This window comes from Lates calcarifer, linkage group LG11, assembly GCF_001640805.2.
Source record: "Lates calcarifer isolate ASB-BC8 linkage group LG11, TLL_Latcal_v3, whole genome shotgun sequence".
NCBI classification, from domain to species: domain Eukaryota; kingdom Metazoa; phylum Chordata; class Actinopteri; family Centropomidae; genus Lates; species Lates calcarifer.
The window spans coordinates 21,756,041-21,783,297 of NC_066843.1; the positions used below are offsets into that span (position 1 = coordinate 21,756,041).

At 42.4% G+C, this 27,257-nt stretch overlaps 1 protein-coding gene across 9 annotated transcripts in view; it reads left to right on the plus strand.

Annotated features, from left to right (window-relative positions):
• Positions 1 to 27,257, plus strand: part of hoxb3a (homeobox B3a) — a 91,622-nt gene that overhangs the window by 62,328 nt on the left and 2,037 nt on the right. For 3 of the 9 annotated variants that reach the window (XM_018698425.2, XM_051073800.1, XM_051073799.1), the window contains exons 3-5: positions 9,951 to 10,017; positions 17,378 to 18,072; positions 21,660 to 25,438. In XM_018698425.2, coding sequence (XP_018553941.1) covers positions 17,499 to 18,072; positions 21,660 to 22,531 — 1,446 coding nt within the window. In that variant the 5' untranslated portion in view covers positions 9,951 to 10,017; positions 17,378 to 17,498 and the 3' untranslated portion in view covers positions 22,532 to 25,438. Of the gene's footprint in view, positions 1 to 944; positions 1,912 to 8,320; positions 8,515 to 9,950; positions 10,018 to 13,097; positions 14,191 to 17,377; positions 18,073 to 21,659; positions 25,439 to 27,257 lie in introns of those variants that run through there. The other 6 variants (XM_051073802.1, XM_051073801.1, XM_018698428.2 and 3 more) reach the window with 6 other exon arrangements.

Here is a 27,257-nt window from a genome sequence, read left to right on the forward strand (position 1 = left end):
TAATACACACAGAGGGAGAGAGTGAGAGAGACTGAGAGATAGAGAGAGAGCAAAGCCAAGAGCGTCTGTTTGAGATTTATTTAATCTCCACAGAGAACAACGGTCAATACCACCAGGACCAACGTACCCCCACAAATAAAGACCTACAGTCCTAGTAACATGGACCCCGATCCTGTCTGTTCGTTTACAAGTTGCATTTGACTATTTTAATAATTAAGTTAAATCCGCTCATATCTCACAAAATAGAAACAACCTCATTCCTGTTCTTCCCTGAGATTTACAGACCTCAGTGAGGCCGTGGAATCTGTGTGTGATGAAGTTTTCGGCCTTCAGGTGGAAGGGGTCGGAGTCAAATTATTCTGCCTACAGATATGGTTAGATTATGGTCGTTTCATTCACTGGCGTTTTGCTGAAGTTTGGGCTGTTGTCACACATCGTCTGAATAACGCACAGTACATGGCTCTGACTTAGAGGCCTACAGGCTAAATTCTACCAGTGAATATGTAAACAAGCCAAACAGTACGGAAACAGTTTCCTGTGTGGACACCCAGGTCAAATCACAGCGGAATGTCTTCTCTTCCTCCCCTCTCTCAACCTCCTTCCTCATCCTCCTCTCCTCTGATCGTTCGCAGTTTGACGCCATGTAATAACCAACACCTGGCCCTTGCGCAGACGGAGCGGACAGGCAGGTCACGCTAACCCCCCCCCCCCCGGTGCACCTCAACCAGACCCCCTTATTGGACAGGAACAAGAACCAGAATCCCCCCTCCCTCCCCAATCCGGCTCCCTAGGAGCTGTCAGTCAGCAGCCCGGTTCAGAAACAGTTCACGGTGTCAATTCGCCCATCCCGCACCAGCAAGGCCGGGGACGAACACACAAAATCAGGGGTCCGAGCAGGGAGAAACAGCGGTGGAGAGAACCAGGTTCAAGTAAACAAGATACTCTATAATCTACAGAACCCAGTCAATCAGCTGATCCGTTTGAGAGGCGAATCTAGAATATCCGGGTCTGTAAAGGCTACAGGTCAGCAGAGTTAGCAAACTAGCAACCAAAGAACACCGGTGTGTTTTTGGCCGAGATTCTGACCAGAGATACCAACCGACAGGAGGAAGGAAGGTACTTGTAAACGAGATTAAATGGCACAGGAAGAGCCTTCTCTCTCTTTTAGAGGAGTGAGAGAGAAGAACACTGAAAAGAGGAGGAAAGAAAATAGGTAGAGAGAGTTGGAGACAGAGGAGGAGAGTCCAGGGAGTACGGCGTCACGTCCAGTCCAGAAGAAAACGCGTTCAGTTTACCGGGCCTGCACCGGAGCTCGCGCTGTACCCCAACATTTGCTCTCGTGCCAAGTCAATACTGTAAGATAAGGCTTGAGAAGAAGAAAGCGCGAGCCCTGACCGAGGTGCTGGCCAGGCACGCACTGGCCCGCTGTAAGGGGGGATTTTGCAGTACAGGCGGAGGGGGGAGGTAAGCGCGCGCACGCTGTGTGTTTTTGGGTAAAGTAGCACCGCGAGCCCCAGACCGAGCAGTCCCCGTCAGCTTGTGTGCTGTAGGTAGGCTTTAATTGTTGGAGCTTTACGTTACGTTACGTTAAGTTACGTTAGTTTCAATGGATACAGCAGTGTTATAACAGGTAACAGTGCGGTTTAAACACCGGGGTTCTCTGAATGCTGCTTTAGGGCCATTTTGTACTCGAATACACGTTAGAAAAAAGCCAAACTGTCGGGCCGACTGCGCGTGATTACGCAGTCGAAATCAGTGAAAAATACGTCCAAGGTTTTCCAAGAGGAGATTCTGTGGTCTTCTTTATTCCAGCCGGTGTGTGTCCGCCCGCGTCCAAAACAGAGAGCATCCAGGGAAAAAAAACGGAACACCAGTAGGAGATCCAGGAGGAGAGACGTCGAGAGAGAGCAGGTATGGTCTGCCGGGATGTTTCTCGCTCAGTGTCCCGGTGTGTGTTCTCGAGGCGTCCCCATCCCACGCGCTCCACCACTCGACATGTCATTAATTATCTGTTGTGTGACCGTGGTCTCTCTTGATATCACAGAGGCATCCGCGGGGTGTGCCCGTGTGCAAGCTCTAATGCTGGCCAACTTTTTTTTGTGTGTGTGTGTGTGTGAAGGCAGCTGAAGACAGATGCTTCAGAATAGGTAACAGACAAGAGGGCGAAAAGGGCGCCTCGCCATTCTCTCCCTCTCTCTCTCTCTCTCTCTCCTCTCTCTCGTCATTTAAAAAGAGGTTTACTTGCAGCACGGAGTGCGGTTTGGACAGAGAGGTGTGCGTCTGGTAGCCTGTATGTGTGTGCGCATGGCAGACAGAGTCGTAGTGAACTGGGACCTGACGGCTAGGTGTAAAGACAGAAGATGCATGTTAGGCACGCCGTGATTTATGATAGTGTGAAAAGATTGCTTACTCAAGAAGTCGCCCTCTCTCTCTCTCTCTCTCTCTCTCTCTCTCTCTTTCCCTCTCTCCTAGCCACAAATTGTCATGCCCCCCCCCCCCCCCCCCGTCAACACACAGCAAATGGTCCTACAAAAACAGATTTTTCATCTAACCAGATCTAAGCAAGTGGTCATGAGTAAATGTTTAGACTAATTACAAGTATTTAAATTTGAATTATTACAAACCTAAGTTTATTCCATATCAACTCCACCCTTCTGACTAATTTGTTGGTTTTCTCGTTATTACAGCAGCCGGATGTAGCGTTAGGTCCAGGAGATTTGAGGGATGTGAAACAACCTTGCGCAAAATAAGAATACAATCAAATTATGCATGTGCTGGACGTGGGGATAACAAAAAATATATGTGCGTTAAATAGAATATTACCAACTAGCCACCAGGTCTTAATCCTCTTGATTCCTTTGTTATGGGGGGACCAGACTTAGGTATCGGAAAATAACTTTACTCATTGGTTTAGTCTTCTTATTGTACCTCTAGTGTTTTGACCCATAATCAGGTCATATGGTGGTTGTTGTTGTTGTTTTTTCCAATAGATTTGGTTCAGCACAGTATATCCTCAGATCTCTTTAGCTGTGAGCATTATTGTATCTGTACAAGAAAAACTGAATCTACTGAAATAACATGTGACTATTTGTAATTTTGTTTTGTTTTGTGTTTCAGTGACATGATATTAAATGTATTTTTGAATGGGCCTCTCTGGAAGCTTGCTTGACCTTGGTGGTTTTTGCTCACTTCCAGGTATAGAGACTTTAAAGTCATGAAAAACCCACAGCAACTCCAATACAACCATGATTTAATAGATTTTTTCATACATCACTGACAAACCATGGGCGAGACACCCATCAGAGTAAAATAGTGGGGGCAGGCATGCCTAACACTGTCGCAGTGTATAAAGGCTGACAGGTCTGGCGAAGATCCATACAGCCGCTTCCTCCTGCTGTAACAGGCTTAATAGCAGGCCTCTCAGCTGCTGGGCCAAGTGGCCTGATTATGTTACAATCAGTGGCTTCTTATTCTTATCCATGTGTCATTAGAGGAGCATGTTGTTAGGAAATGGATACTGGCCTGTTGTACTGGTGCAGGTTGTTCAACACTCAGTGTAATGAGGCCTCAAAGCAATATAATAACAACTTAGTAAAATCCATCTTTAAGGCACTGCCAAACCACAAATTACTACAAACACATATCACTGAGTGCTACTGTCCCTGGAATGCACTGACACACCAATGCTGGAAATGTACTTTTTTGGTCAAGGTGCAGCCACAGGCTCTGACTGTCCACACTTGAAAAAGATATTCAGTCACTGGACAAAGTGACTGCCAGAGCTGCAGCTAAAGCAAGAACCTTGGCTCTATTCTTAATACAATCTGAGAGTTACAAATTGACGCATGAAGCTTTGAGGCATCTGCCCGAATCCCCCTGATGGCCTTCTGGCTGGGTGGAGGGGTCCCACACAGGAACCATCAGCCATGGGATATCATTGTACATTTAACTGGAGAACCAGCTGAGTTTTGCACATGATCTGTTTTGTTAAATAGTAACACTTCAGAATTTCAATGTTATTCACACTGTCACCACCAAGAGCTTTCAATTCAATATTTTTAAAAAATAGTTTATCAACTTAATTTTGATATCATGAGTTAAGACAGAAATGTAACTATGAACCTTTCAGTTTGTGAGTTCTACCACTCTGAACACACACACACACACACACAGAGAGAGAGACATCTATCCTTGTTCATGCCATGCCTGACAGACTTGGTGAGCTTGGCACTTTTCATGGCCCAGGAGCAGAAAGGGCAATTTAACCCCCACACCCCACCCCCCTCTAAACCCTCTAACACATTCAACTCCTCTCTCTCTTTCTTACTCTCTCCCTCCTGGCATCAGGGCTTTCTTTGAGTTTCAGGTTAAAGATTAGTATCTCTGATAAAGATTAACTCTCTGTCAAAGGAAGGCGCTGATGGCATGAGTTTCTGGTTCAGGACTGTTGGTGACACAGGGGCAAGCACTTCAGGGAGTTGGGCGACCCTGCCTGCAGCAAGAGAGAAGGGTAGACACTGGGCTAGAAAGTTGGCACAATGGAATAAGATAAGCTGTAATACAAGACAAGATAACCTAATGCAATGCAGTATAGTTGGTTAAGTTTTAGACACTTGATTTTGGTTAAAAGTTTTAGTCATAAAGGTTTTGGTCTGTTTCACTTAACGTGAAAATGGCTCAGCTGACTACACAAGTCCTAGAACTGTTTGTGCATGTAGAAATAAGATTCAGTTAATGCATAAATAGAGGTATCTGCCAGAATAATGTTTAATTTTTGATAATGAAAAAATGATATTGTAAAAACAATACTTTAAATTTCATAGCTGAAGAACCTGTGAAACATTATCAGCTTTGAAGCCACTCTGAGCTCTCCTCATGTTAATAATTAGCTGAGGTCTAAGTTCAGCTCTGATTGTTGGTGAATTTGTGCACGCTCCCTGGAAACTCTTGTGAGACCATGAATTGGGAACAAAATTAGTCTTCCTCAGCAGAAGGCTGTGGCTTAATCAGGGTTCAAATAGGTCTTTTGCAAACAGCAAGAGTGTAATGCCTCAGTTATGTATCTACAGCCAGGAGCAACAGACTTTATAAGTAGAAGATCTGTTCAGATTTCATTAGCCTGAATGAAAAGAGTGTGTTCACCAAAATAAGGAGAAGCGCATTAAGTGGTTGTGAAATCAATAGGCTATAATGGGTACTCACATGACAATAGCTCAAAGCGCATATGAAAAAAATGCAAATGGAAAACACCAAACTAAACAGAAATGTAGGTTTTTGTAAATTTCCCTATGGCTGTCTCACTGAACTGTATAGATAACAATGCTCCATGGCTGACAGATTTCAAAATAAAGTTGTTGTTAGTACACAGAAGTTGTTTAATTTGAGCTTGATTAAGCTTCAGGTTACTTGCTGTTCTAGATTTGATAACTGAGTATAGGTAGGTACAGGTAGATGGGACAACAAACCAAGAACGATTTACAACTCAGAGACTCACGCTTTAAACAAACACACTGTAAAGGAACATGTAAGGTGTCTTTCTTTCTGTCTCTCAGATTCTCTCAGTAGTGCATATCTGCCATCTGAAAAGTGGTGTTGAAAGTTGTGTCATCCGCCCAAAGCAGGAGGGGAGGAGATGAAATGTGTTGCAGTGCTAGGTTTGTCGTCGCTTGCCCATTTGGTGTGGCTGTGTCTGTGGTGTTTGCAATGCTGCCGCATGACCGTTCGAGCTCATTACACTTCAAGGAAAACTTCGAATGGACGTGATGAAAAATGTATTTTTAGGAAAACGTGAGGGTATTGACTGGTCTTTTGGGAGGGTCATCTGATGGCAGCGAGTGATCTGACTGGCCCAAAAGGTCAAATGGCACTGAGGTATATAAAAGTGAAGTAAAGATAGGGATTGTGTGTTTTTGAACAAAATTAATTCAACTATGAAAAAAAAAAAAGAAAAACGTTCATATGTGAATAGAAGTTATTTGAACAGAAGTTGGTCTTTGGTAAGTCACTGTCAAATTTTCGATGTGAATTCAATTGTTTTTGTAAGCCACACTAGTACTTCTGTTAGAATCTACAAAGAAAAACAATTCCATAGATTATAAATGTCCTTTCTTAAGTGTAAAAATGTCTTGTGATGTTAGAAAATAAATGGGTAAATGTTTCCATGTGTTTACATTGTTTACATATTTACATTTGTAAACAAATATGTGTCATAAGAGCATGTGCTCTAAATGTACAATTTTTATTTGTTGAGTTTTTACCATTGAAGTGAGACCAAAACAAGGAACTCAGCTTCTGGGAAAAGAAGCATGATAAATCCTCCAAAGCAAATGAAATTCTAACCATGGAGATCATTTGAAAAGAATGTAAGTGGCCAGAAGCCTGTTGATGTTGCAGCACATGACGTCAGGTTGGGAAATTGGATTCACATGGGGGGTTGGATCAACAGATTGAGGTTGTTTGAGGCTAAGGGATTTTCAAGTTATTATTAGTACCAAAAGCTATTTTTACTACTTTATATTTTAGCTTTGGAGAATCGATTTATGGTCTGATACTGCATCTCAGTAGAGTAAAGGTGTGACGCAGAGTAATTTTAGAAAGATTTTTGTTGCACTCCATGATCTCTAATAGGCCTATTGCACCATTTGCAAGGAGTCCACAAAGTTGGCATTCAGTTTATGTGGGCGGCATTTTAACGCCCAACTACAGTCGCCACTACATGGACTATAATTAGAGTGCAGACTATTTGAGCTCTGACAGATGAGAAAAAAAACAGTGTTGTCCTCTAAAATAACAAATGACTCTACTGTTTAACAGAGAAAAGATCAATCTGTTGTTAATAACTGCAGAAACAACCTTGATACTCAACAACAGCTACATGTATATTTGTGCTATAATCTTGTAACTAAATACACATACTTATAATCAACATGTCAACATGTGCAGAGCTTCTCAGCCCATATCATGATCACTGTCATGATTATTTTGGGTTGGAGGAGTATAGCAGTTACTTTCATGGTCTGTAGGCTTACTTTTTGTCTGTCCTGTTATCAGCTGGTTGCATAAAAGTAACAAAAAGAATCATAATAGTTTGAATTTAAAATTAAACAGCTTTCTGTAAATTTGACTATAACCAAAAAATTATTAAAACTTTATGGATTAAAACATAGAATAGTACATGAAAATGGGATTCTGGAGCACTTTGCCATTAGATTCATCAATAAAGAACTAAGCTACTGCTCCTCCAGGTCAAAGGTCACTTTTGCAGAGCTGTGCACCAATATGTCACTGTGAGTGCTTCAGTGTGGGCTTTCAGGTCCTGTAAATACCACAAGGTTTTACCAAGTTTGTAAAGTTGCAGCACTGATACTCACTATGAAAGGTCTGAACATGTGTCATTGTTTTGCAGATGGATTTGTTTTTGTTTTGATTTTTTCTTTTGTGTTTCTACTGTGTTTTGATTGGATCTAAGGCCAAAGAAGTATAGGGTCAAAGAAAACACAGCATAAAGCTAACCTGAAAGCACCACAACTGTTTAATTACATCCAGCAGTCTTTGAATTTGTATATGAAGCTGTTCTGAGAAGGAACACATGTTTGTGTGTGCGAGTACATCCGCAAAGTCAGGCCAGTGTCGGCACCAGCAGACCAGGCAGAGATAAGAGCAGAGAGCAGTGATAAAGTTTGTTCAGATCATGTGAGACTTTAAAACGAAGCTGCAGCAGCAGTAAACAGCAACATGAATATATCCATCTACCCTTAGAGTAAAGAGGAAAAAAAGGTCTGATTAATCTGATTAAAAGCAAAGTGCTCTTTTGAAGAAGTTTCCCTTTAAGAGTGTTTATCTTACAGATGCATTAGCCTATGCAAAAAATGTGTCATGGAGTCTGCACCATTGTTTGGATACTTGCAAGGCACAGAATTCAAATAAAAGGAGAATAGCTCTCTCTATGAAATATTAGGTAAAAACATAACATGTCAAGGGTCAGTATCACAAAATTGCTTTATTTAAGTAAATGTACTTTGATGCTTTGAGTTTTTGTTCCATACATCCATCTCCCAGGAGCCTAACCCTGCTGTTCCATCACCTAATAGACATTCTGTAAAATTATGCCCTAACAGACCCTTTGTTGCTTCCATGAACACCTACAGAATATTTCCGCTGCCCTGGTGCTGCTCCATAACTCATTTCAAACTTTCACCTCATCCAGCATTTGAAAAACACCCCTCTATATTCAACTGAAATCCCCCCTCTCTTCCTCAGCCTTCTCTTCCACTCAAAATTTGGCTCATCAGCTGTTCTGGGGCTCTGGAGGCGGCCTCCTCCCTTTGTCTCGGCCTATAGGCTAGCTGGCTAAGCTAGTCGGCCCCTTCATCACTTTCTGGGCAACTTTAGACTAGTCCACTCCTGCTCCGCGGCTCCAAATTTGCGACAAACCCGCGGGGCTGAGGGGGGGACAGAGAGGGAGGAATCCCCGGCTGGTGTTGTGATGGGGATGGACGACAGCCAGAGCTGTGCGTGAGTGCATGGAGAGAAACAATAAATAACTTAATAGTAGTAGGAGTAGTAGTAGCAGTGGTGGTGATGGTGGTGGTGGTATAGGCTGGTACGGGGAGGTCGGAGGATCCCTGCTTTTGATTTATGTGTTTGGGGGAAGCTGTCAGGAGCAGAAACAGAAGCAGCCAGAGATTTTATTCCAGCACTTTAATACCAACAGCCAGTATGCAACAACGTGGACAGCCCTTTTCATCCTGCGGTCGTGGACGCGATTATACAATTATACTCACCTTTGAAAAAATGTTTACCACCGCGTGCAGCAGTGGATGGATGTCTGACCGGCCGGGATACGCTCCCCTGCCCTGGGTGCTCAGCCCCACATGAGGATAACCGGGCCCTAACACTGACCGTTTGGTACCGCCGCGTGTTTCCTCTTTGAGTGATGCTGTGTTATTTATGGGCTGCGTGGATGTGGAGCCGCTGGGAAACAGCTGTTCGCTTTATGGAGTCGTTTTTTCCCTTTTCGTGTATTTATTTGCCAGGTCGTTTGCCGAGTTTTTGTTCTTAATCTGATTGCGATGTGCTTGTTCAGTATTGATAGTTTGATTGATAATTTCCACTCCATGTTTTCAATTATACTTATAGATTAATGATCACGGTCAGGATTTAGACGCACCTCATTCGATTGTATTTCCTCTCTATTTTAGACGCTGACTTTAGTTTTATCGTAGCTGTTTGTGCTCGGTGTGTAATATTAATGCACCGCTTTATGTCGTAACGTTCTGGCAGCAGTTTGCAGCGGCTATGTTATTTCAGTTAGATGACGGTGGTGTAAGTAAACAGTCTATTTGTTATTTCAGTTTCTTCTTGTCTTTCTTACACCTTCAAACACGGACATGTTATTTTACTCTTATTTTGTGAGTCTGGTAGCGCACAGACAATCTGCTCCACAAGCTTATTTTCACAAAATTGTTCCAAATTAATTATGGATAATGTTCTATTTAAAAAAAAAAAAAAGGAAAGAAAATCTGCATTAGTGATGGGAAGCAGCGCCATTTCCCTCGTTAAATGTTACAGACTTTCACAACAGCAGACAACTATGTCCACTGTTTGTTTATTTATTTATTTATTTTAAAAGCAGGGGAAAACGGTAAATGTAATAGGATGTGTAATGTGATAAGCAGAATCAATAACATCTGAGCTCACTTCCACCCAGCCTTCATCCTTCTCTCTGCTCTTACTGCTTTTATTCCGGATTTTCACCGGGAATAATTTAAGGTCAGCAGTACCTGTCAGCGGTTTCTCCTGTCCCGACCGTTCGATAGACTACAAGAGGTCTGTGCTCTGTATCGGATTTTACCAAGACCTTTTGATTGCATCTCTCTCTTTCTTTCCTATCCCCTTCTCTCCCTCTACCCCCCCCCCCCCCCCCCCTTTTTTTTTTTTTTTTCCTGCAGTTCTTAGGAGCTTTCTGGAAGCCGTTTTCTTCCATCAAAACATTGGGAAATAAGAGGAAATCTTTCGGTAAGTTTTACTGTTTTACTTCATTACTTGTGGTGCAGTGCAGTGTTAGAAAGAGGCCTTAAATCTGTGCATCTAAAGTGCAATCCGTCGACACACATAGCAGACCTACAAGCTGTGGAGAATGTGGACGATTTCGTTTGAAAACCTCGTTAACTGCAAGTAAGGCCATTTCTATGCTTTTCTGTTGGAATGTTCAGAACTCCTCATAAATATGGGCGGTGATCAGATTTATTTCTTTATTTAATTATTCAATTATGGAAAAAATAGAGGGTTTTTTTCTTTGTGCTCACCGTAATGTAGCCTAATTAGTTTTAGGAAAATCTGTGTAATTTTGTCACGTTTTATTATTATTATTATTATTATTATTATTAAATAGTAGTAGTCGTAGTAGCAGAAGTAATGTTATTAGTACCATTATTATTACATTTCGATGACGCCATGATGTTGGAATTTCACTGTTTACAAAACCAGTGCAGAATCAACGCTAACACAGATAAATTACTGTGGAGAAAATGTAGGAAGATTGTAGGTGATTTTGTTTTTAGTTAATGCTTTATTTCTTTAAAAAAAAAAAAAAATCCAATGAAATTGCAGAGAGGTGCAGCTGAGTGCATGCCAAATGTTTCCTGGATGTGTGCGTATGTGTGAGTGATGTAATATAATGTAATGACACGTGCTAATGTAATATAATCCAGAGGTGTGAAGGGCAGTGTGATGGCCGCGGGTTACAGCCGCAGCAGGAAACATACTAGGGTCAGTTCATCATATCATAAGACAGTTATTAAAACAGCACTCTGTGACTGCAGTAATGACACTAATGCTAACACAACAAGTAATAAACAGCAATGAAACAAACGCTAACAGCAGCATCAAATTGGTAACAGTTGTAGAAATGCCTAAAAGTATTTCCTTTTCAGACCACATAAGAGAAGAAACATTACAATTAAGCATACTTCATTTATAAAATATATTTTAGAATTGGCATTCACAGGCAGTAGGCCTACGGTGTTCCCATTCCACACAGTAAAGCTGTGGGAAAAATATCTTTTTAAATCTCGTAGTCAGAGGAAATTCCTTCGTGTCATCCTCAGTGGCCTACATGTCTGAGGTCCCAGAGGGGGAAAAAGAAGAAAAAATGGAAAGAGGATTTCCATGGCTCTGCAGGGCACAGAGTTTCAGTTGTGAAACCCAATATCCGTGACTCAATCCGAAACACGGAGGCGCCGATGCGCGTCTGCCATCCAAGGAAAATAAAGAATAACTGCCATCCTTTACAAGCACCGGCGTGCTTTTACAAGTCAATACATACATGTAATCCGCACTGTTTATTTCTCCATAAGCTCTTCTCTCCCCACATTCTTGCTCATTGGAAAAAAAAAGAAAGACATGGACAAAATAATTGCTGATTAGTAGTTTGGTTAATGAGTGATGAGGTTTTTCAGCAGCAGTTAGCAGGATCCCTCCGTCCACACAAAGAGGTTTGAAGGGAAAGTTGCTGTCGGACACATTTCAGGCTCCCACCTTCCACCTACACGGAGCTCATCCTCTCATTTCAGCAGCCCACAGCGAATGCTATCTGTTTTAAAGTTCGGCTGTTTATACACACACACACACACACACACACACACACACGCTGCTGGGTGCGAGAGAACTCATAAATCTTACGTAGCCATAAACGACAGGGGTAGCGTCCTGAATAATAAAAATACAGGGAAGTGGGAGAGAGAGAGCTATACAGACAGAGTGTGGGCAGTGTGTGTGTGTGTGTGTGTATGTGTGTATGTGTGTGTGAGAGAGAGAAAACATTGTTATTTTCATTTTTTGGCCTCGCCGCTTTGTGTCTCTTTCCCTTTGGGATTTCTTGTCATTCTTGCTTCTTTTTTTTTTTAGCCTACTTCACCTTTTTCTTCACATGTTGTTGCACTTCCTCTTGTCTTCCTCCCTTGTGTGTTAAAGTCAAAACACAGGGAAGAACATAGGCTCTCTTCTTTAAAAAAAACCTGGACAGGGAGATTTTAAAGCTCTAACTTTCAGCCACTCACAGAGCTACTTAATAGAAAACTCAATGGCCTTTTCTTGATTAGTTGCATGGTTACTGTTCTCTGTACCTTTTATATCAGTCTCCCCTTCCATTATGGTCTCCCTTAAAAAAACTTTCTGAGTAGAAGTAGCGGCAGAGGGAGAGGAGGTGTTGAAATTTTGACAATCCAGACTACATGTCAAGTTTGTACAAGGAAACATGCTAAGAGCTGGGGGGGGGGGTCCTGCTGCTGCTGTAAAGATGGATAAAAACAAAACAAAACTATCATATACAATAATCATGCCACTATGATGATATTTAATATACACTGTTGCCCATAAAGTTGGAATATTTTTTTCATTATCTATCAAGAAAAAAAATATTTTATTCCAACTTTATGGGCTACAGTTTAGAAGCCTCAGCATTGCCATCCAACAGAGAAATATAGTTTACAGGCTACTGTAAAGTGAATGCATTATACAAGTACACCTCGGTTAAAAAATGAAGGATGCTATCAGCTCTGCTCTATCCTCTTTAGTTTGACACAATCTGTCCATAGCATGTTCACAATAATGTTGTTCCATTAGGTCTATAATATTAATACAGCCTCTTAAGTCATTGTTACCATAGTTTATTTAACAGACTGAATGGTTTTATATTCTGCTTCTCTCATGTGTTAGATTGTAAGCCTAATTGCTTCCTAAGGACTGCATATGCAAATTAGTTTAATGTTAGTACCAATAATTTTTATTTACATCTTCCCAGCAAAATAAAAACTGTAGCCTAAACTAATCTATCAAGCTAAGCAAATAAGAACAGCTGATCCCCCATCACACTATGGCTAATAATAATACAAATTGTCTAAGGTAGGCATCCACAGGCATGTCCACCGTGACCCACTCCAAGCAGCAGGCTATCATTAGCTTACAAGTAGAGTTGTAAAAGTTATGCCGAAGTTCTCCTGGTGTAAATAGCCAGTTGTAGACTGTATATGTAAGAACTGCTATATATAAAAAGTCTATTTTTAAATATCCACTCAGGCTAATTCTGAACTGCGAAATATTCTAGGCCTATATGTCTGGTTTTAGGGCTAACATAACTGACTGCACCTTTCACTTCCACTCAGTGGAATTAGCATAATTTGTGGGTGACGCTGAGCTTTGATGGGTGAAATCAGCGTGCCCGTGAATCAAGCCCCGTTGTTTCCTCCGTTACACCCGCGTGAGTGTTACTGATAGACGGGCTTGTTGTCAACAATATGAGAATACTACCTATGCCACCACAGCTACTACTACTACAGGCTATTACTGTCACTAACCGTGTGGAATAAGCGTGCTATAGAGACCGAAGCGAAGCGAGGAGTCCGACCCAAGACAGGGAGGAAGACACGGAGGGAAAGAAGCAAGAGACCCGAGAAGAGAGGAGGAGAGAGGGAATAGAAAGACAGACGAACAACCACCCATAATGCGATGGGGTGACATATTGTGGAGGACTTGTTCCGAAGAGGCTGTCTGACTGACTGACTGGCTGGCTGGGTGGTTGGCTGACCGGCTGTTTGAGCGACAGAGGCTAAAAAAGAAAGAAATTTGAGGCCATTGTTATCAGCCAGCAGCGGTGCAGGCAGTGCTGGTGCTGGGGCGGAGGGTGGAGGTGGAGGGGGTGGGGGGGGCGCGAGCAGGCAGCAGGCAGGCTCCCGGTACGCTCGTTCAGCTCGTGTGCTAGCTAGCCTGCCTGTAGCCTATACCGAACCCGTCTGTTAATTCTGCCCCTATATCGAGCCCCCCCACCGACGTATTAAGTCCGTCCATCCCACTCATCCGCCGGTCGTTCATGCCACACGGTGTCCGGTTCGCCACCCTCGCGCAGCCCGGTCTGCCGCTGCTGCTGCTGCTGCTGGCTCCAGGAGGTGTTGTTGTGGTGGTAGTCGCGAGCAGTCGTGCTAGTCTCGAGACAGCACCGGAGGAGCAGCGGATTTGCGGAGAGAAGAAGAGAGGGGGGAGAGGAAAACGGGAGAGAAAGCGATCGGATTCGTTATTTATTTAATTATTTATTATTGTTATTGATTACCTAGTGAATGTGCGTGAGGATTAATCTGTGATGCGGCGTTGCTGGGTCCGTGCCGGACTGGACCGGGACCACCGGTGCTAAGGAAGGTAAGGAGCATCACCGGCAGGCAAGCAGGCCAGCCGGTGATGCACGAGCTCAAACAACAAACCAGAAATACAGAGCGTGTTTGTTCGCTGTGCAGTTTGAGAACGGCGGAGTGGCTGGCTCAGTGATTTATGGCCCAATAGACTTCAATCCCGGTTCAAGAAGAGTTCACAATGCTTTAAGCTGCCGCAGCTACCCGCCGCAAGCAGCCCCCCTTCTTTCGGCCTTCCATCTCTGTCCGTTTCCTTTCTTTTTCCCCTCTCATTTCTTCTCCTATTCTGTCCATGTCTCTTCCTCACTTATGGCTATTTATTTACAAAGCAATGGTCGACCATTTTTCTGTTATGGATGATCCACTTCTCCCTGGCGCTTTCTCCTCCCCCCTGGCCTCCGTTTTATTATTTTGCCAATATTTTACATTTATTTTATTTTATTTACTGATATGTTTAAATAGTATAATTCCATTCATACATGCAGGCTTCACTGTTTATTGATTTCAGTCTAAATCGAGGCCATGAACATTGCAACAATAGCTCTGATCAGGCCAATCCTTCATTGTTTCTGGGCACAGCTCAATATAATTACAACCCCCCCCCACCCCATGTGTGTTAATGGGATAAGGAATACGTGGATTGTCCAAGTTAATGCATTCTCCCTCTGTCTCCCTGCCTGCATAGCTCTTCATGGCAGGCGCCATTTGTAATTTTATATCCCAGGATAAAGCACAGACACTGGACACCAAGGCCGACCTCTCTCTGTCTCTCCCTCTCTCTCTCTCTCTGTTGTTTTTGTTTGGGTGGCTGTTTCTCTGTCAGTATAAGTGGATTATTCAGGGAGGCGTCTAGTAAAGTTGGTGATTGTATTAAGCTCTAGTCCTACAAGCTAGTGGCAGAGACATTACGTGTCCTGTTTAATGGCGAAACAGCGATATGATTTAATAACATATTCCTCCTACACTCACTGCCACGGCCTCTCTCTCTCTCTCTCTCTCTCTCTCTCTCTCTCTCTTTCTCTCTCTCTCTCTCTCTCTCTCTCCCTCCTTGGGACTATTCCTCAGAGTAAATAATTAGGATTCCAGCTTGTCTACTAGAAAGATAAATGGCTGACATGTGTGACGTGCTGAGAGCTGGAGTAGGGCTGCTCGGTCTAATCTTTAAAAAAGGAATAATAAAGAATTACATTATTTTAGCGTAATTTACCCCATTTAAACACTGACATCTGACACAGGATTTATTTATTAGTTGTTTTTTGTTTGTTTGTTTTATTTTTAGAACCATACACATTCTCTCTTTTTTTTTCCTCTTCACCAGCTGCTATTTATTGATTGATTTATTTTTAAATGTATTATCCAGACACACTTTGCTGCTTCTGTTTTTAAAAAGCCTAATGCACATTTTCGCACAGCCCACACGAGATAATTTCATTTTTTTTTTTCTGCATATCTTTCTTTACTTCAGGCCTGGCATCTGATGGTGTCACATTATTTTGCACGCGCTTTGGCTAATTCTTTATTGTTTTTCCGTTTGTCCGGTGAGGTCGGTCAACAGACCACCAGATACGAAATCTTCAATTTTCTGACGCAATGAGACTGAAATTTTGCCAAGTTAATATCACTGTGGGCTGTTGTCGCAATATTAACGCAGGGGATTGGTAATAGGAAACAGTAGGCCTAACAGTTGGCGTGTCTCAGTCGTTAGCTGGAGCGCTACAGAGGCTGAGTTTGTGTCTGATGACAGAGGCAGCAGAGGCGCTTCACCTCTGCTTCTCCCCCGTTAAACATTTTATCTCCAGAGGAGAGAAATGAATGCCAGGTGCTCTCTGGCGCTTGACAAGCCGGCCTCTCGCGGCCACAGGCCCACCCCAGCGGTGAGCGCGAGATAGGGAGTCTATGGGGGCTCACACTGCTTTTTTTTTTTTTTTTTTCCTGGGCTACTCTCTTTTTTTCCCTTAAGGGGCCATGATAGAGCACTCTGGCCGTTCGACCCTAATGGATCACTGACTCGTGAAGCTTCTTCCGAGCTTTCTTTCTTTCTTTATCTATCTACGGAATCTTTTGTCCAAGCCCAAGTGTTAAGCTTAATTATTTATTTGCTTCTTTTTGTCGTAGGCCTGTAGGCTCACCGTATCAACCAAACAGAGGAGGAACAGGAACATTATTCACCGCCTTATCCAAAAATCGAAAAAAAAAAAAAAAAATATATAATATTTTTTTTTTTTACAAATAGTTTGGAAATCGACTTTTTCAACACAGAGATGTGGTTTATACATGTCACTCTGCCAGTGTGATAACCTTTGGAGTAGGCCACGCGATACGCGTTTCTTTGTTACTCCATTTAAAGCTTTTAGGCTGGACATCTTAATAACGTGCAATAATATGAATTACTCCATAAGTTTTCTCTACCCTGTTAAAAAAGCCTACTGCGATGAAAGAACAGCCTGATATTCAGCAGCACTTATCGTTTCCGGAAGATAGACTCCCGGGCTGGAGGATGAGTGAGGTAACAGCAGACGGAATACAGTAAATCATAGCCAGAGGTTGACAGAAATAGGCTACCTACATCAGTCACAAGGAAAATACAAACAGGCCACTTCACTGCCGCCATTACACAACAAAATGTCACGCTCAGCTAGAATAACCACTGACACGATGGGGGAAGCCTCGTGCTTTATTGTAAAGACACTGAAATGAATAAATACTAAAGTAGAAAAATACCGCAGTTAGTGATGTTTAAAACAATTCAGAGAAGAGAATTTATTTCCTTTTATGTTTAAATTGCACTGGATTAACTGCCGAAAGATGAAGATAATTGGTGAATAGCACAGTAATAAGAGGCTAATAACGAATAATTATTGGTAGTAACAGGGGATATGCTATTACGTAACTTATTATTATTATTATTATCATCATTTAATAATAATATTATTAATAATAATAGCTAATTACAATGTGAATAAAGGTAATATTTCCATGGAAATGTAACATTAATGCTAGAATGGGGACGCAGTTTGCCCTCCTCGTGCCCCCTCCACTAGAGCATCTGCAGGCTGTGCACTGGGCTCGGAGGGGGAGGGGGGGAGGGGGGCGAGGAAAGAAAAGCAGTGGTTTCTATTCATGTCATGGCGCCTTTCATTGGAGGAAGATGGATTTATCGCTCTCATTTCTTTATTCTGCCTCTCCTAACCTTTTAGGTCAGATTGCAGGGGACCGTTGGAGAGACACCGTCACGTGACCCCCGGTACCAAATGGTCTTCCGGCAGTGGTTTTCAACAAGGACCGGAGCACAAGCAGACGCCGCCACTTCTCCCAGAAATGCAGAAGACAACATACTACGACAACTCCTCGACGCTTTTCGGTGGCTACTCGTCCTACCAGGTGCAGGGGGCGGCAGCGGCAGCAGCAGCAGCCGCCAACGGCTTTGGGGGCTACGATGCCCCGGTCCCAGTGTCCCACCACCAGCCGGCCTTCCAGTCGGCGACCCATCTGGATGTGGATTCGTACCAGCGCTCTGCCTGCTCTTTACAGTCACTGGGCAGTAACAGTGGTCACCAGCAGCAGCTAGCCAAGACCAAGGAGCTGAATGGCAGCTGCATGCGGCCCAGTCTGCCACCTGAGCACCACCCCGGCTCCCAGGTGTCCCCCCCACTGCCCCCCAACCCCAGCAACGGTAATACTGGGGCTCAGCAGCCGGGGGGCAGTAATGGGGCCTCCTCAGCGTCTAAACCAGCCCCCAATAAGTCGTCTAATTCCTCCTCCTCCACATCGTCCTCCTCCTCCTCACTGCCTCCCAACCCGACCCTGGCCAAGCAGATCTTTCCCTGGATGAAAGAGTGTCGTCAGACAACCAAGCAGAAAAACTGTTCACCCAGCAACAACTCTGGCAACGGTGTGTTAGTTTACACCTGTCTGTCTTTCTGTCTGTCTGTGCTTTGATTTCCCTCACACAGTATCACAGCAACAACATGGCTCAACAGAATAATCATTCCTCCTTCACCAGTCTGTGTTTCTCTCTTTCATTACTCCTTTTCTCAACTCCTTCTGTCCTCCATCCATTTCTTTCCTCATTCATTTCCCTTCCTCATTAGTGTCTTTGTTCATATTATCGTGCCTTCTCCTTCCCATCACCATGTCCCTCTTTCCTCACCTCTCTTATCAACATCCTCTTTCAAGCTCTAAATCCCAAGAGGATTTAAAAAGGTTTCTCAGACCATTATGGTAAAATAGGTTTCCACAGGTTCTTGAATCAACAGGGAAATGACCACAGGCAAACAGTCAAGCTGGTTATTATTTATCTTATTTATCTGCTCTGGTCTGAGGTAATTTTACTCAACTAATTCAACTTTTAAATGAACTCATTTGTCTGGTAAGCCATATTCACATAAAAGTATTTTAAAATCAAAAGTAGTTTTTAAGTTATTTTATTAGTTTTCAGTGACTAAACCTCATCAGTATGGTAACATTCCTTGCTATATTAAGCAGCTGAGAGTAAAAGAAGTCAAAGGACCGATGTACGGCAGTGTGACAAATATTCCTGCAAACCTAGATGACTGCTCAAGTAGATAGTAGTAGAAAAGCAGGAGGAAAATGTGTCTTGTCAAGACAAGGAAAACCATATACTTTCTGATAGGAAAAGGAAAGTTAGATGAATCAACCCTGTCTCCTAGAAGTTATGTATATGTGCAACTAATTTGCAGCAGCAAATACATTTTGAAGGAAACATACCTACAACTGGATTAAAGAGAAAATGATCATTTATGTATTTGTGAAGTGGCAAAAATGCTGATACTGAATGTATCAGCTAAAGTGTTTCCCACCAAAATATATGATCTTGCAGTACATTACCCACCTGCAGTGACAGCATCATTGAACTTTTTGGTGGTTATGTTTAGGCACTCACAGCCCTCAGTTAAAGTTAGAGGAAAGATTGTTTCATGGTTTAATACAGAAACACATTCACCACAATATTTCCACAACCTTAACTAAAGTACTTTTGTTATCTAAACCTAATCACAGAGAGGACTGTGGATGTGAACCTGTCTCTTGTGTGACAGCCCTGTGTTTTGTATGCCTAACATCCACCACAACTACCTCCTGGTGAGCCCACTGTAGTTTATAAATGTTGCACTTCAAACAAAACAAAACAAATAATTGTACATTCATTAGGAAAAAAATCCATCCAGTAATCCATCTAGCAATTAAACACAGTTTAACAGTATAGGAATTTAACTTCTACTATTCTGTCTATGTGTCAAGTGCAGAGATGGAGTCACAAGGGTGATTAGCCTGGCTTAGCATGAAGACCTAAGAAGGAAGCAGGGGGAAACAGCTAGCCTGGCAGTGAAAAATTCACTTACCAGCACTTTTAAAGCTCACGAATACCAACTAACAGTTCTTTAATCTGGACACATGCACAGAGTGTAAGAACAGTAGCGTTAAGAGGAATTACATTCTAGAACTTCTCTTTGGCAAAGTTGAAGTGAGTTCTTCAGGCTTTGCTGTAACAGTGAGGAGGCAGGTGCAGCAACATTGTGTCTGTATAGGCCTCTACAAAAACCTGTGCTCACTGACCATATCTGACAAGTTGTGCTGAGGACACCCCATACACAGGAGTGCTAGGATGTACTATTATTCATCGAGAAATAGTTTCAACGAGTAAGAAGACAGTTGTAAACAAGGTAATCACAGAATCAGTGTAGTACTATCAGAGGAGAAAGGCAGAGCAGTGTGAGGTATTTGATCCTTTAACAGTATTTAGTGTCAAATCTGAAGTAAATGGACTGGATAGAGAAACTTCCCTGGCATTTTAAGCTGACTTTCTCATCAATGACAACTGAGCAGTTCATTACAGTAACAGTACCGTCAGTGATAGGACAGCCTGGCTAAGCAGCTGCCAGAAGCCTGCTGCCAATAGCCTGTACACCCTCCTTCATTCATTTACATTCTCCTCTTCACCCTGCACCCCTCCCTTCTTTTCTTGCTCTCCACCCTCTGGTTATTATATGCCCTCCCATCGCTCTCCTTCCTTCCCTCTCGGGACTCCTCCTCTTCTTTTCACACCTCCTTGGAAAGCCACTGCAAGAAAGAAGATATTAACAGGATGAATTTAAATGTCATGCACGATAACAGATGAATAGATTTTCAGAGAGAGGAGAATGACAAGCAGACATTTGAAATGGAAAAAATACAGCAGGGTGATAAATGAGAATATCATCTGCATGTGTGATAAAAGGCAAAGAAAACAGTCACTGAGGCAGAGAGATGTGATGTTATTTGAATTGGTAGTTATCAATGAGAAAAAATTTGTTCTGCCATAATGAATGTGAGTCTTCAAAAGTCTTTCAGTTGACTGGACAGAGTGTTGAGGAGAGATTAGAATATTTATTGATGATAATTTCAAACAATCATGTAGAGGAAGCCACAGCTCTATTGGACAGATGACACGATGTATACCTCTCTGTCCACAGAAGTAAACACTAGAGTTAACTGTTTCTACTGTTGAGAGAAGGATAGCATTATAGAGAGAGAGGAACTCAGTGCTTGTTTTGAACTGTACTGCTTTAGCTACTGTTATACATAGTAAGCATGCACATAGGGACACATGAAACCTGCAGAATTGCTGCATCAGTGGAGGCAGTGGATTATTACGTTTTGCTCATGTTGCTCATCTGAAAAAAAAACAAAAAAAACTATTTCAAGTCCTATGACACTACCAATAGTTCTTTCATTATAACACACACCAAGGTAATAGCTGGGATCTCAGAATGCAACGAGAAACATGAGGGATCAGACAGGTTGTAAACACCTGTTTTTCTAATTTATTTGGAAACAAAATCAGCTAGATTTGATTGAAGCTTTTTCACAACATCGTCTCAACAGATTCACTCCGCGCTGGAGTGTCTCTGAGAGACTCTATTAGAAGTCAATGCAATTATGACATAAATGTGTTAAGAAGTGTCTCTTTCATTGGCTAGCTGACTGAAGTGAGTGCAGGTCAACCTCAGTTCTTGTGTTGAAGCTGCTGTCGCTGTCAGGGTTTCCAGCCAAGATGCAATTTAGCTGCCCTTGGCCAGCACCAAGGCCTTGGTCTCTTAATAACTGCCATTGTTATGAAGTGTTGACAACTAATATCAAGGGATAATGCAGTTGGTCTACCCGGACCCCCCTCTGCTTTATTAAGAATCTGAATGCTCTCAATTTCCTCCTTCATGAAGGCAGATTGTGTTTTATTCACTCTACCTTTCTGGTTCTCCTAATTTTTATTTCATCATCTTTTTACCTTTTTCTTACTCTATCATTATTTTTGTACATGTCTCACACTTTCCTCCCCTGAACTCTCTTTCTGTGCCTTCATGTTTCTTTTGATAGTTTTTCTTGCAATGTTTTTTTTTCCCCATATACTCTCCTAGTTATCATTTTCCCTCTGTTTTATTCACTTTTTCTGTCTCTGTTTAATGTTTTCTTTTCTGTCCTCAGCATCAGGAGGAGCTGAGAGTGGTAGCAGTGGGGAGAAGAGTCCTACCAGTGGGTCATCAGCATCATCTAAGCGGGCTCGTACGGCGTACACCAGCGCCCAGCTGGTTGAGCTAGAGAAGGAGTTCCACTTCAACCGGTACCTGTGCCGGCCACGGCGCGTGGAGATGGCTAATCTGCTCAACCTGTCTGAACGCCAGATCAAGATCTGGTTCCAGAACCGACGTATGAAGTACAAGAAGGACCAAAAGTCCAAGGGCCTGAGCTCCAGCTCTGGAGGGCCCTCGCCAACTGGCTCCCCACCCCTGCCAATGCAGTCTTCCGCCAGCTTCCTCAACTCAATACACCCCATGGGAGGGGGAGGCGGGGGAGGGGGAGCAGGCTATGATGCCCCATCGCCGCCATCTTTTGGCAAGCCTCACCAGGGAGTGTCTTACTCCATGTCCACTGCCTACTCCAATGTCACCATGAAGGGCTGCCCCTCCCAGCAGAAGTACGGCGCCCCAGACCCAGACTATGGTGACCCCCATCCCCACCACACCCTTGTGCAGCCCAACAGTGCCGGCTACGGGACTCCCACCAACATGCAGGCCAGTCCAGTCTACGTGGGGGGTGGCAGTTATGTGGAACCCATGCCTGGATCTGGGCCCTCTATTTATGGGCTAAACCACCTTGGCCCCACACCACCCCACCACCAAACAATGGACTACAATGGCGCAGGGCCCATGTCCGCCGCCAACCAGCACCACGTGGGTGGGGGAGGCCCCCCAGGTACCTGTGACCCTCCCACACACCCGACGTACACTGAGCTGTCAGCGCACCACACCTCGACTCAGGGCAGAATCCAGGAAGCACCCAAGCTCACTCACCTGTAGCAGGTTTGGAACAAAATGACAACGTAGGAAATAGTGAAGACAAAACAGAACAAGTAACATGACGTGACTCACTAACAGACTAACTAACATGTGGGGACTCTACCGCTGCAATGTGACTACAGGAGAGACAAGACAAGACAGACAGGAGCCATCCAGTGGTTTGACCTGTGCTCTACAGCCAGAAAGGGGAACAATCAGTTTGGTGTTGGCCAGCCCCACCCTGTTTCCACTGCCTTCAGAGCCCATCAAGCCTGACTGGGGCCAAAACTTTCACTGGTACCTTAAAAGTGCAGTTAATTTCACTTCCTTTCAACAAAACACAAGTTGTGTCCATAAACTAGTAGCAGTAATGCTCCCAAACCATAAATCATTCACATTGCCAAAAAATGCTACAATGGATATACTTCAGTGTAAAAGAAGTTAAATCAGTGGTAGTTGCCAAAATTTTCAAAGATTTTTTTTAGGCTAGGACCAAACTCATGAACTTACTTTCTACTGCTTTAACCTTCCACCCTCATACAGAAAATGAGGGAACAAAAACTTTAAACTATTTAAACATTTTAACAGTGCATCAGAAAAACAGGCTGCTTTTAAACACACGCTCAAAACTGACTGATTAACTGAGTACATTACCAGTTATTTTTCATTTCAGAGGGCTTGATTCATTTTACCAGTTTTTATTTCAATTTTCTATGAATCCTTTTATGGAAATTTACACTTTACTCTGAGTGAGCACCATTGTTTAGTCACTATTTATTAGTCTAATAATCTACTGTACAGTAAATCTAAAAACTGCAATATGAACTACTGTATTCAAACAAAACCGCTGTTAAGAAATTATGTCAGTTTTTCATTAAAATATTTCTCAGAAAAAACATCTAAAATGAAAGAAAAATCTCTCTGTATAATGTTTTATATTTAAATTACTCAGCAAAATCTACTAGACACAAAGTTTTCAAATGCATTACTGGACTTTTCCAAACAATTTTTGCTTGGATGGAGCAAATTGCAGTGGTAGCTTTGCTAGCTTGTAGTAAAAAAAAAAAAAAGCCTATAATGGCTCTGTTAGAGCTAGTATGTGGTTTAAAATTGTACTTTGATAATAAAATCTCCCCCCTAAGACACACACATACAGAAACAGCTCTCCCGCCTGGTAAATGAAATAGTTGAGATTTTAATGGGCAGTTAACGAGGTGGTTAGATTTATGACGCTGAGCTCTCTCCCCCTCCAGGCAACACATGTTGTTGTCAGCCGAGCTGAGCTATGTGGAGGGCTCTGCCTCTCCATCAGTCGGCGAGGAAGAACAGAAATATATGGCTGGAGCTGGCAGCACTCGTCTTCCTCTGTTCCCCCTATTTCACGATGCACATAATAACCACTGGATGGTCCTCCTTTCACTGTCTCTTTTTGTCTCCTGTCGTACCTGTCTCTGTCTGTCCAGACTGAATCACAAGTAACCCACTGTCTCTGTGGCAGCAGCACATGGCTTCTGAAGGAGGCAAAATTTTCCACAATCTCACACTGACTGCTCCCTGACACACATCCATCATCGCACACGCACTCCCATCACTCAAACAAGGTTTATGAAGCTATGAGCTCAAAGGCTGAACTAGCTCCCATAGACACACATGTGTGCTAAGCTACATAAGCTAATCACACCTTCATAAATACACACACAGCATTGCTAAGCTAGCTTCCTTTCGTTGACACACATCCACAGCCAGGATGCCAGCTGTTGACATCTTCAAACAAACACATGAGAGGACATGGAGAGAAATTTTAATGCTCTTATTTTAGCACATCTTCGACACAGGGTAAATAATAAGAGTGGAGAACACTATTTATTTATGTTTTGGTAAGTCACCCCCCCCCCCCCCACTCTCCCCTTTCTCTTTCTCTTTCCCTCTCTCTTTCTCTCTCTCTTTCTGTCTCTCTCTCTCCCTCTCACTTTGGAAGGGTTCACTTACATTAGCACCATGCCAACGTGTAAAAGTCCACTTTTTATATTGTTTTGTTTTGTTCTCACATATCTTGACTTTTAACGTGGATACAGGGTATATATTTGAACAAAAATGCATGTCCCAGAAATCTGAGCTGGTGTGTATCACACATTTTAAAAAAACTGGTTTATTGGTTCAAACAGTCAGTAAGAGCAGTTTGAGACAGCACACACTACAACCCCTCCGACTGTTTCACCCAGTGTTAAAAACTGAAAACTAACTGTGGGGTGCTGACTCTCACTGCACTTCTGATGTTCTGGAAATAAACCAGTGGTTTTTAAAATGCAGATTTACACAAATGCTTTTCACATCTGGGCATCATTGTTGCACTTAGAGTTTACATTTTGATGGTTAAAGGTAAAAAATAATAATAATAAAATCTTATTTTGAAGACGAAAGGCCCTCCAATCAAAGCGTCTTTCGCCAATGTGTGTTCAAGTGAACATTCATATCTAAATATTTATTTGTTATAGCCAGTTTAAAAAGACTTTCTGTTTTGTATTATTATTTATCCTTCATGTATTTATATCAAGAAAAAATACTGTACTTTTTTAGTATTTACCTGTTATGAAACAAAAAAAAAAACGTTGTATTTCTTCTTGTCCATTGTACTGAAGTTACATTTTTTAGTTCTTGTATTTTAGAGGAAAATAAGTAGTTTTTATGTTCCTATAATGGCCCTTGTACATAAATGTCTTGGCTTGTACAAGGAAAAAGGCAAGGATGGGGATTGGTGACCCACCCTTGCATAGTCTGAGAAGTTAGACAAACTATTAGCTGGAAAAAAGAATGAGTCTTTTTGGAGAAAAACAACTTCTTTCTTTGTCATTTGTAGATCCCTTTTCTTTCATTGTTGAGAGAGTTGTCTGTCGAACAATTCTTTAATAAAAGGTTATGTTATTCAGAGCTATCGTCAGTTTTTTAAGATTCTCGAGAGGAAAGAACTCACAGTGTTTTTAGAATCATTTTTAGAATGTTATTACGCATAAAATCCTGCCTGAAAAAGCAGTTTCTTAGCTAGTGTCACTGTGAGGTGAAAACCTGCTAACACTGTTAGTATTGATTGTCATGGACAACTTACAAACAACCCTCTCCACTGCCCAGTCCCGTGGCTTCCAGCTGAGGCAAAAATCATAAAGTCTAAAATATGCAAATTACTGCACACCAGAATTCTCAACCAACTTGTAAAGTGAGTCAAGATCTACAATGATGCATATTTTTGTTGATTATAAATTTTGAAAGTATAATATATTCTTCTACAAAAGTGCTACACCTTATAACCCTTTCAAATCAGCTCGGTAACCTCAACATTACAAAGCAATCAAGTCCAAAACAAAACTGCTTTTTCCTAATGCTAAAAGTAACATCACTAACATTGTACCTAAATCCCTTAAAAGCATCATTAACTGTTAAATCTTGTGGACATGTCATGTATTGTGCACAGTGGCTCAAAGTTAGACCACAGATATTCAACCATGAAGCGATGGTTGAGGCGACAAAATGCTGGTCTTGAATCCCAGATCTAGTGTAGGCAGGACTTTGTTCCTCTGGTTCAGAGATGACCTGACACTTATGCCAGTATTGAATATCGAGTCAATACCTGAGGCTAAAGCATGGCATCACTGTCAGAAAATGTTCTCAATTATTAAATGTGAAGCCTGGAGCTTTGTGTAACATGTCGGGCAGTAAAAGGAAACATGTTTAACCTTTAGGGAAACTTTAAATCTACTCTTGTCTCCGCTATGTTTTGCAAACTACTCAGGATGAAGGCGGTTACTTGCCAAAGTGCTTGGTAGCACTGCTTGGCAAATGCACCAGTCACCGCCTATTATGCTTTAGCTGGTGGCTGGTGTTCAGATACCATACCAGTTACCATCAGGATTAGATCCAAGAATCATTCTTGTACTAGAATGAAAAACCTAAAGCCACGATTGTTGCCAACTGATTTGTTTTTTCTTTTTCACAATTAGGAGCACACCAGACCTCTAAGGTCTGCTGTGTTATCTGATATCTCTAAATTATTGTTCAAAGTCTTTCAGTGAAAGCTCAACGTCATTCAGAACCAGTGTTGATACTTTATTGTCAAGTGTTGATATCAGTCTTATCTCCTGAGTCTGACAGGTGTATTCAGCAGTGATAGCTGTCACTGGTGCTGAAGAAAACATCTGAGTCAGTTTGTCTGCAAAAGTAAAATACAGTTAGGGGGGAAATTGACATAGGCTGCAATTTAATATCATAAAATTGTTTTGTTTTCATGTTAAAGTTACCGACTATTGGGAGTGGCAACGAGGCGACTTGAGTTCAACCCCCTCAAATGTGCACCCCATGCTGCTGAGGTGTCCTTGAGTAAGACACTGAAACCTGATCTGATGAAAAATCTGTTCCTCTGCATGAACATTCCAGCTTTTTTCCAAAAATCCCAGTTAAAGTCATTAGGAGCCACTTCTATGGAAAATGAGTGATCTGACGTACTGCAGGATCTTACCTACTCTGAAAATGGTCAGCAAGGGTACCATGAGGGTATCTGAAAGCTCTGGAAGGATCTAGTAAGTGGACCATGAGTAAGCTTTTGGTGATCGGTTAAGCCAGAAATAGACAAGAGAAACCTATCACACCGTGGCTGGGCTTGTGTAGATGTCAGCCATTTGCTTTACAGATTTCATGTATATCTTCATGTAGAATCCCACAGAGCATGTTGACTTTGACTGAATCCTCTGAATATTTA